At 37.8% G+C, this 14,318-nt stretch overlaps 1 protein-coding gene across 7 annotated transcripts in view; it reads right to left on the minus strand.

Annotated features, from left to right (window-relative positions):
* The window catches only part of TUT7 (terminal uridylyl transferase 7), a 56,501-nt gene that overhangs the window by 32,526 nt on the left and 9,657 nt on the right, over positions 1-14,318 (minus strand). For all 7 annotated transcript variants that reach the window (XM_081522180.1, XM_081522191.1, XM_081522163.1 and 4 more), the window contains exons 7-12: positions 13,200-13,251; positions 12,169-12,238; positions 11,227-11,353; positions 9,453-9,572; positions 3,758-3,910; positions 829-1,009 (exon numbers count right to left, since the gene is read on the minus strand). In XM_081522180.1, the coding sequence (XP_081378306.1) occupies positions 829-1,009; positions 3,758-3,910; positions 9,453-9,572; positions 11,227-11,353; positions 12,169-12,238; positions 13,200-13,251 (703 nt within the window). The remainder of the gene's footprint in view (positions 1-828; positions 1,010-3,757; positions 3,911-9,452; positions 9,573-11,226; positions 11,354-12,168; positions 12,239-13,199; positions 13,252-14,318) is intronic.

The raw sequence follows: 14,318 nt of genomic DNA on the forward strand, positions 1-14,318 counted from the left end.
ATGACTGCACACAGAATTTATGCAAAATGCAAAAAACCCTCTTATGCAATATAAGGCTTGAAAAAAATCAAGCAAAAATAAGAGAATTCCATTTAGGAGGTTCTTTAAATTATCTGAAGGAGGAGAATTAAGATTTCTAGAGGGGTTTCCATCTCCTGACTTTGTAAAGCTGATAGGAGCTCGTCCATTTAGAGGAGTCTACAGGGCACACCAATATGTCTTTCATATAATGGTTTCAGCTAAATAAGACTTAACTCATTTAAGAGCTAAGTGTTTTTAAAGAGGAAAGGTGTTTTTATGAATAAGTTCTAAATATTACTGCAGGTATTCCCAAAATAAACTCTCTCTCCACAGAGAGAAATTTAATGAAGAATGCTGTTTATCATGAGAAAAGGTATTTTCCTCAACCTCTGTAAAAATAAACAACATCAATAACAATTCACGAAAGGACTGAATCTAAAGATCCAGAAATGAGAACAGCGAAGAGGAAAGGGGGATTTACATGTCACTTGGAAAAGACTTTTTAAGCATTTAAAGTTATTAAGCAACTTACAAAGAAAATGACACAGACAGTTATTCCTTTTAGTTGCATAAGTAATTAAAATTTTTTATCACAGTACTTAAAAAACTCAGGATGAACAATTTGGTCCCTTGGAAAGATCTACTGTAACGCATGCAAGAGTCTCGCTATCTACTTCACCTTTGGGGTCAGGCCTACCTTACATGTAGAAGCTGAAAAAAGACTGAAATAAAAAGCATGCCGTTAGACTGATACCGTAAAAAAAAGCGGGGTGGGGTTGGGAATTAAAGATAAATATTTTGAGATACCTTCAATGGCAATGCGCTTTTTGGGCCAATCCTTTGATTCACGAGATATCGACTCTTTGACACGGATACTTATCACTAAATCAGCCAAATTAAATTCTAAAGCATAGAATCGAAGCAATTCCACCCAGAGCTGCCCAACTGGTACTGAAGGCTGCTGTTTTGAATCAAATATTAATGATACCTATTAACAGCAAAGAGAAAATATACACGTTATTTCAGATGTCAGTACAATCTGAAAAATTAGAGATCTTCAAGCATCAAATTAAATAAATCTGAAAAACCTTAGCAAAGATATAAATCAGCAGTCTATCTTGATAAATCACATTCTAGGTTCTATTTTGATTGTGAGAAAACTGCATTCCTTCACTGAATTCTGGGATTAAAGTTATGTTAAAACCTAGTCAGTATCATAGGAATAGACAGGCAGCACATAACCAGGCAGCACTTCTAATTTTGAAGTCTTAAGGGCAGGTGGAGAGAACTGTGCTTCACTGCTACTACTCTTAGCATTGAGTTCTCCCTGTTCCTGCCGCCGGAGGGCGCCTTTACACCGTTAGACACAGAAATGGGCTGCAGTTATTTGCATAGAGTAAAAGGAAAAATGCTCCTCTCACTTGCTCTGAGAAGCTACATTAAGCTCATTGGTTCTTCCAGCAGCAACTGATTTTAAAGTCAAATAAATAACCCTTGATATCAGAAATTAATACAAGTTTCCACTCACAGACTCATGATAAGATGTGACACACTGTGATGTAATACAGTGCAAAGTTCAAAGGACTTAGAAAAGAACACGAGGGTCCAAATACTGACTTTGTCACTTCACAGATTTTGACTGCTTCGTGACTTAGCTTCTTCATTCTTGGGCTGGCAGTATAGCTCAGAAGCGAAGAGAACTGGCTTTTGAATGGGACATGCTAAGCTTTCAAATCCAGCTCTTCCATTTACTAGCTGTGTCTGATCCTGGTGAAGATACATAAGCTGTCTAAGCCTCAGTTTCCTCATCTGAACAATGGGGATCATAGTACCCACCTCATAGGGCTGTTGGGAGGACTGAGTGAGAGAGAGTCTGTTAAGAGCTTAGCACAGTGCCTGGCACACATGTTCAAAAAATGGTCGCTATCATTATCTGCAGAGTAGGGATGATACCACCTATAACACAGGATAGTTATGAGGATTAAATCAGAAACAAGGGAAAGCATCTGGCAGACTGGTTGCTGTCTGTATTTTTTCATTTAGGTATAGTCTTTTTAAATACAAGAAATCCATATATCATTGAAACCATGTCACAACTGTAAGATGCTCTTACGAGGTAATTTAGTTCAACTCCCATATGCTACAAGAGAAGGAACTGAAACCCAAAGAGTTTATGTGGCTTGCGTGGCAGAAGAACAATGTCTCCTGATCCCAGGCCAGTGCTCTTTCACCACACTATGCAATGTCAACACTGTCCAGACCTCACTTAATTTTAGAAGCGGCAGCATGATTAATCTCTCCAATTAGCATTGAAATGCAAAGATAAATGTATTTATGTGGTCCTTCAGCAGTAGCCTTTCCTTCTAGGGTATACAAATTTGCTTCCAATTGCACTTTATTACATCAAGCTTCAAAATAAGTGGTGTGGTCACAGATTTATTCAGTAAATCTCAACACAAAGGTTCTGTGAAATAAGATAAAGTCATCAGGTGGATTTACAAACCAAACCTGATTAAAAATGTAGTTGTTTTGGTCCCACAAACAACAGTTGAGGACACAAAGAAAACCCCAGAAATGGAAAGTTCCACTAGATCTCATCTCTATCCATATATTCAACATCTCACTGAAATGACCTCACAATATCATAATATGGAACTTAAGAGACCTCTGACAAACCTAGACTAGTGGTACTTACATTGTTATTTTTTTTAAAACGTAGAGAACACTGTGTTTTTCAAATAAAGTAAGACTAGTAGCTAGCATTTACTGAGTGCTTACCATATGCTTGGCACTGAGTTAAGCATTCTATAAATCGATGACCCTATGAGAATGTACCAAAATCATCCCCATTTACAGGTGAGGAAACTGGGGCATAGAAAGAGTCACCTGCCCAAAGACACACAGCTAGAAGTGGGTGAGCTGGGATACAAATTCAAATATTCTGGCTCCATAGTCTGTGCTCTTAGCCACCACTGGAACCCCAAACAGACAAATGACACAAGTGGCGTGTTCTGGTGGCAGCTCAGGTAGGGTGCCACCACCATTCTCTTCCCCTCAACAAAACCAGGAATATGTGACTCACCAATATCTCCCAATTTTAGGCCACAGTAAACAAGGACTACAGGAGTAACATGACCTGTTTGTGAAGAGCTGGGATTAGAATCCCAGTCTCAGAGGTATTTTGTTGTGGATATTATTGTCATTTTACCCCAAAAGGATATGAGAAAGCTCATGGAGTCAAGGACTGTTTACCAATTTGGGTCAGAATCCTACTGTTACATTGCTTAGATTTTTGTTTGAAATTCTAATGGCAGCTTGTTCCTTGTGCATAAATTCTCCTTCTCACTACTAATGGTATGAATAAGGACAAGTATACTACCATAGGCTTATTCACTGTTACTTTAGCAATTTGAGGTTAGTTAACTTTTCTTATATTTAAACCTCATAATACCACCTAAGACCTAAGCTCTTGGAGGATAGATAGGAACTTATTTTTGAATTCTCAGCCTCTTTCACAGCACCTTACACAGAGAAGAAACCATGTAACTGTGGATTCAATGATTTGAATTTTACCTTTTCTTATTCCTTGTCTATTCAAAGAACTGAACAGACTAGAAATTAAACAGTTATGAAATAGTTAAAGATAGTTGAGGAAAGGAGAGGAAAACTCATAAACTCCACAATTAACAACTGAATTAAAAATAAATGATAAGACCAGACATGAGAGAGAACAGACCTGTCCCCTTTTAATGGCCATTTCCTTTGGTGCCTCCTCTTTTGTTGAGTCCACATCCCCTGCAACATTATAAGTGTATTCCCAGACCACAGAGTCTTTCTCAATTTCTTTAAGGTTGAAGTTTCCTAATTTGTTTAGTGAGAATCCTTCAATCTAGGAAAAATTAGACACACATTATAAGGCAGAAACAATTTTAAAACAATCAGAGCATATTAATCCTGGAAGAAATGAAAAGTAACATAGTTCATTGAAAATATGAAAGGCATCTTTTATCAAAAGATTATCTTTGAGATATCTGTAAATTTAAAGAGGAAAAAATCAAGGTTTTGATTTGCAAAAGAAATGGTGATTTTTGGAAATAGTGAAGTGAAAGTCTCTCAGTTGCGTCCAACTCTTTGCGACCCCATGGACTATACAGTCCATGGAATTCTCCAGGCCAGAACACTGGAGTGGGTAGCATTTCCCTTCTCCAGGGGATCTTCTCAACCCAGGTCTCCGGCATTGCAGGTGGATTCTTTACCAGCTGAGCCACAAGGGAAGCCCTTTTGGAAATAATTTTTTAGTAAATAGTCTAACTGTCTAACAGACCATGGCTTAGGCCTAAGGCATGGTTCTGGTGTAAAACCACCTAGGCCCAAACCTCACTCTCCTAGGCACTAGCTGTGAGACCTGCAGTAAGGTCCTTGTTTTCTTTAGGTCTCAGGTTCTTGTAAAAAGGGGTAACACTAGCATCTCCTTAATGGGATAGTTATGGAAAAAATAATGGACATAAAGCATTCAGATACAGGGCATAGCATATAGCAAGCACTCAATAAACCTGAAGTGTTTCTTTGGACATGGTTAAGATGCTAAAGAAAAGCATAGGCTCAAAAGGTCTAAGAAATGTGGATCAAACGTGAACAGATTTCTTTACTGTAGGTATAGTGGGATTTTTCACAGCCTTTAATCATGCTAATGTACATATTGAATTGTGGGCTAGGGTATGACTGTGGTAGTCTGATTCTCCAATGTATTTTCACATTAAATGGACAACTTCTGTGGTTTACCTGACAGAGCAATCTTAAACCGTAAGACATCATGTCGCTCCCCTTGCTCATAAAAGTTTCCTTCTAATTCAGGATGAAATGTGATCTTTTCTAGGGCCTTCCCAGGTGGCTCAGTAGTTTAAAAAAAAGAGTTCATTTGAAATGCAGATGTGGGTTCAATCCCTGGGCTGGGAAGATCCCTGGGGGAGGAGATGGAAACCCACTCCAGCATTCTGCCTAGGAAATCCCACAGACAGTGGAGCCTATAATCCTTAGTAATTGTTCTGCAACCCTTAGTAATTGTTCTGCAATTCTTAGATACTCTGTTCCATTTCTTATTCATTCTTTTCTTCCTCCTTGCTTTTCAGTTTAAGAAGTTTCTACTGAGTAAAGCTTACTGGTTTTTTTCCTTTAGAGCCCTAAGCACATTTAAGCACAATTAAGTCACACTGTTAAAATTCCTGGTGAGATAATTCCAACGCTTGCTCCGTTTCTTCAAACTATGACTTTGCCTTTTAGTATGCCTTATAATTTTTTTTTGTTGAAAGCTGGGTAAAACCCTGTGGTGTGAAGTTTTTTCCTTTATCTGGCTGGAGTTAGGCAATGTACTGTTTGTTGTAGCTGCAGATGTCAAGGGGCTATAACTTCCATTGGTATCCTTGTTTTTGTCTCCTCTACTGTTTTTTGGGTTTCCCAAGAGACTTCTTACATGAAATCTTTCTACGGTAACCCCATTATTACACAGGAGGCCGAATGATGCTGTAGTAAGCTGTGGAGAGAGGGGAGACATTCTATAGTCCTGTGAGGTCTCAGTCTTTTAGTAAGACTGTGATCCTGGGCTGTAACCTTCGAGTTTCTCAGTCCTGCCAATCTGAGGTGAGACAGGGAACAGAACGTTGGAGCTGGCTATTTTTCCTTGCCCCAGTTCAGTCAGGCCCTGATAAAACTCAAGATGGTTCAGTTCAGTTCAGTTGCTCAGTCGTTTTCGACTCTGTGACCCCATGGACCACAGCACGCCAGGTCTCCCTGTCCATCACCAACTCCCGGAGTTTACCCAAACTCATGTCCATTGAGTCGGTGATGTCATCCAACCATTTCATCCTCTGTCATCCCCTTCTCCTCCTGCCCTCAATCTTTCCCAGCATCAGGGTCTTTTCAAATGAGTCAGCTCTTCACATGAGGTGGCCAAAGTATTGGAGTTTCAGTTTCAACATCAGTCCTTCCAATGAACACTCAGGACTGATCCCCTTTAGGATGGACTGGTTGGATCTCCTTGCAGTCCAAGGGACTCTCAAGAGTCTTCTCCAACACCACAGTTCAAAAGCATCAATTCTTCGGCACTCAGCTTTCTTTATAGTCCAACTTGGCCCTGGTAAAATTGTTTCCCTTGACGGCAGGCTTTTACTTAAGACAGCAGAGTGTTCTAGGCAATTTCAAATTGACAACCTTTTTCCTGGATAGAGGATTTTTCCTGGATCTTAACCCTGAGAACCTGGTGGGCATTTCTGGAGATAAAACTCATGAAATGGGCACCCTATGAATGGGCCCTCTGCTGTTTTTCACTTTCATGCTTATCCAAACTAAACTTCCAGAATCACAGTTTTCTCAGCCTGGTAGTGGTTCCAGTGGCAGGATTCTGTTCCTGGGTTTCTGCTCCGACAAGTTATATATCTGCCTGTCTCTCCAATTTGGTGGCCAGTGGTTTTCTCCATGACCCCACTTCTCTGAAGGATCTAATAAGAGTTGTTGATTTTCAGCATGCTCAGCTTTTTTCTTTTTGTGAGGACGGAGCGATGACTTTCAAGAACCTTATATGGTGCACTGGATTGGTCAACAATCAGTCAGAGATATGCTGGGTTGCCAGAAAGAATTAAGGGTTCCACTTCTCTGTATTTTCCCTCTTTGTTTTTTTCCCCCTTATTATTTGGTGGCCCTAGTTCCTCTGCCCAGAAAGAGGAGTGGCTTTTCTACTAGTAAAGCCTTTATGGTAAAGCCACTGAAAAACAGGAACTCACTCTGCGTTGGTCACTTGCTTAATTCTTGGCTTCTCTCTAAAGTCTGCCTGAGTTTGTTCAGTCTCCAGAGCCTTCAGGTTGTTATTTTATGTGTTTTGTTGAGAATTTACAGCTGTTATTTCCAGAAGGATCACTTGTTTAGGAGTTCAAGCCTCCATACCATAAGTGGAACTTGACTTTCTATTGAAGGGGAAAAGGACTACATCTGTTCTCCTATCTTGTTCTAGGAGCTCCACATTCATGATCTCATTTCAAAATTTCTCAGATGAGTCGTTCCCCAAGGCTCAGAGATTAAACAACTTGCTCAAGGTTACAAGGATTTTAGTGGCAAATCCTGGGTGACTCTCAGCACTGCCAAACTTTTAACACTTGACACTACTCTTCTTTCTACTGTATTATCTGGCATTCTTAAAGTGAAAATAATTGTTTCCTAAGGGTTAAGTTTATATAATCTAAAATAAGAATGATTCAAAAAAATATTTACTAGGAGACTAGTAAAATATTGTTGTAGGGGATAAAAGAGGCTAAGAAGACAGGGTTACATCTATTCATCATTCACAACTCACATATCAGTATCAAATAATGATAAAACGGAAATTTTAATTGAGAGTAAAAGATCAGAGAGACAGTCTCCAACATGAAAGAGATCTGAGTAGGTTGGGAGAGAATGGCCAAAAGATTTTTGAAAACACAGAAATATGGTAGTCTAAACTTCCTGACAAAGAATCTTAATGTTATTCACCCATGCATTACTTTCAGGGCTTAGTACAATAACTAATATACAGAGTGATTTAAAGATTTTGAAGAAGTTAACAGTTTAGATACTTTCATACACATAATTTTGAGGTTTTCAATAGATTTTCTACAGAAACCATGATATAAAATATCTGGCATAACAAGGCACTGCATTTCTTTTCTGTCACTTGCTGTTTATTTTTGATTAATACTCGAGCAGGAACCAGCACACCAATACCTGACTAGTTTAAAAAGGTGAAAACTAAGATCACTTTAGGTCAGGCAGTAGTCTGCCTTATTTGATATATACAGTTCAATCCAGTGTTTGACCACTATATACTTGTTTTTGTCATTAAATTTTCAATAAATAAATGGCATAATCAAAACCAAATTCTGTCACCTTAGAGAACTTCTAGTATCACTGCCGAGGAAATAATACACTTCTCTATAGACAAGGGTATTCATGCTTCTCTTAAGCAAATCCTGAGGAGACTCCCATCACCAGAAGAGAAGCGCTTTTTTTCCTGCATCTTCACATCAGTGACAGATGCCCACTTCAGAGATGATGAAGACACAAGAAAAGGCAGATTTCACTAAGACAGCAGTGATATGGCAACACGGCCAACCTCTTCTCAGGCATTTTTTTGGCCCAGGAGTCCAACTGGTTTGGTTGTATCTTAAACTCTTATCTCTCTAGGATAAAAGTGAAAAGAAAACTTCAAAGACTTTTTCAAAGACTTTTACATCAGACTTAGGTCTGATGAAAAGGGTTATTTGTCAACTAAGGGTTGACTTTGTTCTCTCACTGTTTTTTCACCAGGAGAACAGACTAGCAAGGATACTCTGAATTTTTTCATTTCAGTACCACAAGCACAAAGAGAACTCCTTTAGGCAACTGGGTCGCAGCACAGCAGACTGCAATTCCTAAAGCCAGGACAGCGTTTCTGCTTCAGCTTTTGTTCTCAGGGCCTGCCTGATAAAGGTCCTTGCTTAATTCTCAACACATTTAGTATAAAGAAAAAAATTCCTTAAAATCTTATTTAATATACATATATATATATCCATAATTAAGAACTACGGCTCTGGAACATCTCCTCCTCAAGTGATGAGAATCCTGCATATGGTAAGAAGGCAAGTAGTTAAAATACTGGATGTATCACAGTAAGCTTTTACCAAGTGAGGCTTTTTATAAAATAAGGATACACATAAGACTTTTATCAAGGAATTTTACCTAGGGATTAAAAGTGAGGATTTCAAGAGAATGAAAATAACCTCATTTTGACTTTGAGATGGCTCCTTCTTAAATCTTACTATTTGAATAAATCAGCTCAACTTTAATTTATCCAGAAAGAAAGAGTGGCCACCTTAAGGAAGTCTTATTCATCTTAAAGATTACAGCAAAATATCATCTAAGAGGTGATGTCTAAGTTCTGCATCTTGTGGTATGAGTAGCAATCCCAGTACTTATATTTTCTTTTGTTTCACAGGGAACAGGATAGAAAGAGAACAAAAAGACCAGTAAAAGAAAGTGATAGTGAACTGAATGCTGCCTATGGTCTGCCTGGAGGTGATACATAAATTCAAGTATCAAATTATAAAAACTGTACCCAAAGAAAGTGTGTAGCAAATGATAATGTAGGTTCACATTCTCTTGTCTGTAAACCTCAAGATCGTGTGCTCCATAAATTATAAGTTTCTTCAGTTTAGAAAAGTAACAGTCTCCCTAGCAGAGTACATGGCAGCATCTTGTAGCCAAATATATTAATATTTCAGCAGTGAGAGGTATGGATTTTCACAATAATAGGATAAATGAATTCATGTCAGTTCTGGTTAGGTTTTTAGACTTTGAAATTATGCACAAGGGATTGTGGCCCCATAATAAAATCAATATCGGATATATAAGCAAAAAATGTTTTATACCCATGATCCTAGATAAACAGGCAGAAGGGGTTCTTTCCTCTGTTGAAGAAAGAAAATGGCCATCAGAGCAAACACATAAGGTGGCAAACCTCCTTCTTCAGGGCGATCTATACTGCAAAGCTACAAATGAGAGAAAAGAGGATAAGCATTCTTTTGTACCAGTTTGTCACTTAATGCAATTTGGTCTAAAATCTGTTAATTCATTTCCATTAATCACGTGATTTACTCTTCAAAAGGAAACTCCACAATAACAAAATACCCAACTTCCTTATACTTGTGTTGTAAACACATATTGTGGTTTTCAGTGACAGTTTCCACTTCAAATTTTTCGTTTTGTTAACTAAACTCACTTGTGAAAGGCTCTAAAAATCTATTTATTTTTTGATATCCATGGTAAATCCATTCACTTGGTTCAAAAACTTGTTAATGAAGTCAAAATAATGATTCAATCCCAAACGTAAGCCAACTGGCTTTGCTCAGTTTAATGGCCCCCTCACGCTTAGCTGCTACCTTGAAAATGCATGCTTTGGTCAGAAACGTAATTAGAGGAAAGAAAGCAGGCAAACCAATTAGCGCTAGCACAAATAACAACTTAGTCATGAAGTAGGAGGCTGCTTTCAAAGCACAGCATATTGTGATTACCAATTCACTCAATTAAGAGTGGGGCATCCTGTGTCCCTGTTGCATCTTCGACTCAAGCAACAGGAATTACATATTGTCACTGCCATGTCCTAATCCATAAAGCTTCTGGCTTTTTTCTATACAGAATCTCAAGTTTATAATCGTGATGCTGCTGCTGCTGTGTCGCTTCAGTCATGTCCGACTCTGTGCGACCCCATAGACGACAGCCCACCAGGCTCCCCCGTTCCCGGGATTCTCCAGGCAAGAACACTGGAGTGGGTTGCCATTTCCTTCTCCAATGCATGAAAGTGAAAAGTGAAAGTGAAGTCGCTCAGTCGTGTCCGACTCTCAGCGACCCCATGGACTGCAGCCCACCAGGCTCCTCCGTCCACAGGATTTTCCAGGCAAGAGGACTGGAGTGGGTTGCCACTGCCTTCTCCATTATAATTCTGATGGGACCTTACATTTTGGAGAAATGTTAGATGTTCTCGTGTTCATCTGAACATTTCATTAGGACACCATGTTTAAAAAACTGTAGAAACGTAAAGCAAGATCAGAAAGTGGCTTTCATTTTTGGGGAGTCTTTGAGTATATTATTGGGGCTTCCCTGGTGGCTCAGTGGTAAAGAATCCACCTGCCAATACAGGAGATGCAAGTTCGATCCCTGGGTTGGGAAGATACTTTGGAGGGGGAAACAGCAACCCACTCTAGTATTCTTGTCAAAATTCCATGGACTGAGGAGCCTGGAGGGTTGCAGTCCATGGGGTCGCAAAGAGTCAACATGACTGACTAAGCATGGGTTTAAATTGGATGGTATGAGAGGCTTTATCTCATCTTTCCTGTATCTGAGACTCACTTCAGGAAACTAGTTAAAATGTAAACTCGTAGGCTATAACTCAGATTTGACCTACAAATCTAATTTTTAATAAGTATCATAAATCATTGATCTTTTGAACAATATGCTGTAGTCAAACTGAAACAGTGAGCTTTTCTTTCTATGTACATTAAAATTTCTAATACTCAGATGCCATCTCTCTTGATGTCTATAAATATGCATCCAAACATTTAAGATTAAATGAATCATGTAAAAATCAAAGTGTACTGCTTATGCATACATAGAATGTATTCATTCATTTAAAGAACTCAAACCTACCTTTGCCCAGTACCTAAATGCAATCACCAGAGGAACCAGCTTTGATTCTAGTTTTCCAAGGGCAGTTAAATGATTTGTTGTCAGACAAGCATTTTCATTTCCTGCACTCACTTTACAAAGAAGACCACTGGTGGGGGTAGAGGGTGACAATGGGAAGGAAAAAGAGAAAGATAAAAGTGTTATACAGGTACCAGGTTTCTTTTACACTACCACCAACTAATTTACACTTATAATAAATACCTTAAAAATGAAAATAAAAAATAAAAATAATAAAAAAAATGAAAATAAAAAAACTCATTAAACTTTTATGGGTCATTTAAATAACTGGCTTAAAAAAAATAGGGCAGCTATTTTCTGGGTAAACTTTATTTTTTAAGAACTAAAACTGTCACGTTTCCTTATATTAAAACAGTTTTTAGGGGAAACTGCAAAGAAGAAGTGTAAAATGTTTCAAATGGGAGTATGAATTCATCTTAGTAGGAGCAAAAGTGTTTTCCCTAGCTGGAGGAATCTGCTTGATGGTGAATCATTACAGCCTACAAACCACCCATCTACAGTGGGAATGGGAGTGTCTCCAGATGGAGAGAGAGAGCTGGGTGAAGTCATACCAACTGTTTTCAGTACTGTTTAAAATGCTGCTAAAAAGAATGGCAAATAAAGGTGATCAGAGCAAGTAACTATTTGACAGATTTTTTTTTACTGAAATGGGTTAAAATGCTTCCTTTCTATATTTTTTCCTTTTAAGTAATTTTCTTCTTTTTAAAATAAAACACCTTTTCCTCTCGGGTTAAACACCAACAGTAGAGGGAGAAAGCTAATAGTAAGCTTACGAAATTAACCACACAGGCGCTTGTAATTCTAGAAACTGGACATTAAGATGTAGTAAAGTACAAGTGCTTTTGGCAAGCTGATACTTAATAAACAGCTTAAAAAAACAGAGACCTTTGCTTTTCTCTGCACACCACCACTGGCACCCGAGCATGGAAATCTGCATCAACATCAATAAAAGAGTCTAGAAAAAGAAAAGAATATTACACAGATTAGTTAATTAAGCCTTTGTTTAAAAGCACAATTAGACAAAGTACAAGTACCAGCTGTGTATCATCTGTTGCGTCTTTCAAAAGACCATTATGAAATAAAGCTCTTAAGAGATGATTATGAAATAAAAATGACTTGAAAAGGAAAAAGTATTATATTCAAGAATCAAGTAATCACATTAATTTAAAACCTTTATTTTATAAAATTAATGTCTGATTAGAAATGGCTACATTATTGAAATAGAACATTTAAATGTTAGAGGTCAGTAACATAATTATAAATATGGATAGGACAATAAAAAACAAAATTGCTACAAAAGCTACTGAAACATGTAGGGCCAAAATACACACTACTGAAGTAAGAAGAAAAGTTTAAACATTTCATTCAGTCAAAACAAAAAGGATGGGAAATACTAATTCAGGGATGAGACAATTTAACCAGGCCTATGGAAAGCACACAAGCTGTCAAGTTGCAGTTGGACATTACTTTGGACATATGATAACATATCTGGGAACAATTATTTGTTGATTCATTATTCTGGGTTGGTTCACACTATTTATTATTCATAAAGTATTAATTTGAGCCATGGAATACAGATGAACATCCTTTAGTTTTAACCTCAAGAGTAAATTTTACATATTTTGACTCTTATCAGTCTTAGGCTAGGGCTTGTATAATCTTTACAAATTGTGACATTATCACCAAGCAAAAAGCTTTACTTACAAAATAGTTATTCTGCACGGTAGAACAACCAACAAGACTCCAATTAACCTGCTAATAATTCATGGGCATTTGCTTTAGTTTTTGCTTGGCTATTACTCATATAAGTAAATCAAAAAACATGACTTCCTATTTTCAAAGCTTGAGAAATAAGATATATTCAAATTATAGACAAAAGAAAAAATTAACAAAATGTGGAAAGAATTTGGCCTTACCATTGTTCTTTAAACATTCTTGGACAAGTAAGAGAACATCTGGCTGAGACATCTAGGAAATAAATCAATGAATACATCAAATAATTCGTAAGTACTTTGGCTTCACTGAGATAATACACAGTCATCTGAAGTTATCCAAATGCCTTTCCAAACTAGAAAGCACCTTACTACCTGAGTAAAGGAACTAATCATTGTGCTATGTGCACACAGTCAGACACAGAGAAATGAGCACAGAAAGATGACGACTGTGGGCAAAAAGAGACTGACTACTCAGTTAACTCCTGATTCACTAATCAATGAGTTAATTAGCCTCTCAGCAAATCTCCAAGTTGTCGCTAGAAGCTGTCAAAATGTTAATACTATACTATTATTCTGTGAGACTATTTCAACAGATTGCTCACTGGTGTCCACTTCTGTCTTGCCTTTCTCTAATCCTTGCTACACAGGGAACCAAAACCACTTAAAACCATGCATTAGATCCAGTCCTGACCCTACTTAAAACTCTCAGTCTGGCTACTTAATGCCCTTAGGTCAAAATGAAATTCCAGCTTCCTGTATTTTGGGATCCAGGCTACATCTCTATCCTCATCTTATGCTCCTCTTTCTCTAGGTCCCTTCACAGCCCTAACAATTTTCCCTTTAGCTCCGTCAACAGGCCACGCTCAATGCCTGCAAATGATGTGCCCTCAAGCCAAAACACTCCTTCACTCTCTCCATCCCTTTTCATCTTTTCGAGTTCAGCTTAAATGTTATCCATTCAAAGGGGCTTTAGGACTGCTTGTTTTCTGTCACAGAACCTTGTTTTTCTGAATTGCTCTTATTATAATTAATTATCTATACATAATTACTTATCTCCTTCACTAGGTATGAATTTCATGAAGAAGCAATCATATCTTTTTTGTCCTCTGGAATCTAGTATAGTGCTTTGGCATATCACACAGACTCGAAGAATGAATGACATGAAATCAAAATAACTGCCATGCTGGTAAATTATTTAATTATAAGTTAAGGCTAAAAAAAAGTAAAATCTTGATCAACTGATCAGGTAGCTATAGCAATTGGGGATGGCAAGGAATGAGAGAGTGTGAAATAGAACACCTAGGGGAGGAGGTCAGAAAT

The sequence above is a fragment of the Giraffa tippelskirchi genome, chromosome 1 (genome assembly GCF_054371585.1).
Source record: "Giraffa tippelskirchi isolate mGirTip1 chromosome 1, T2T-mGirTip1v1.2.pri, whole genome shotgun sequence".
NCBI classification, from domain to species: Eukaryota; Metazoa; Chordata; class Mammalia; order Artiodactyla; family Giraffidae; genus Giraffa; species Giraffa tippelskirchi.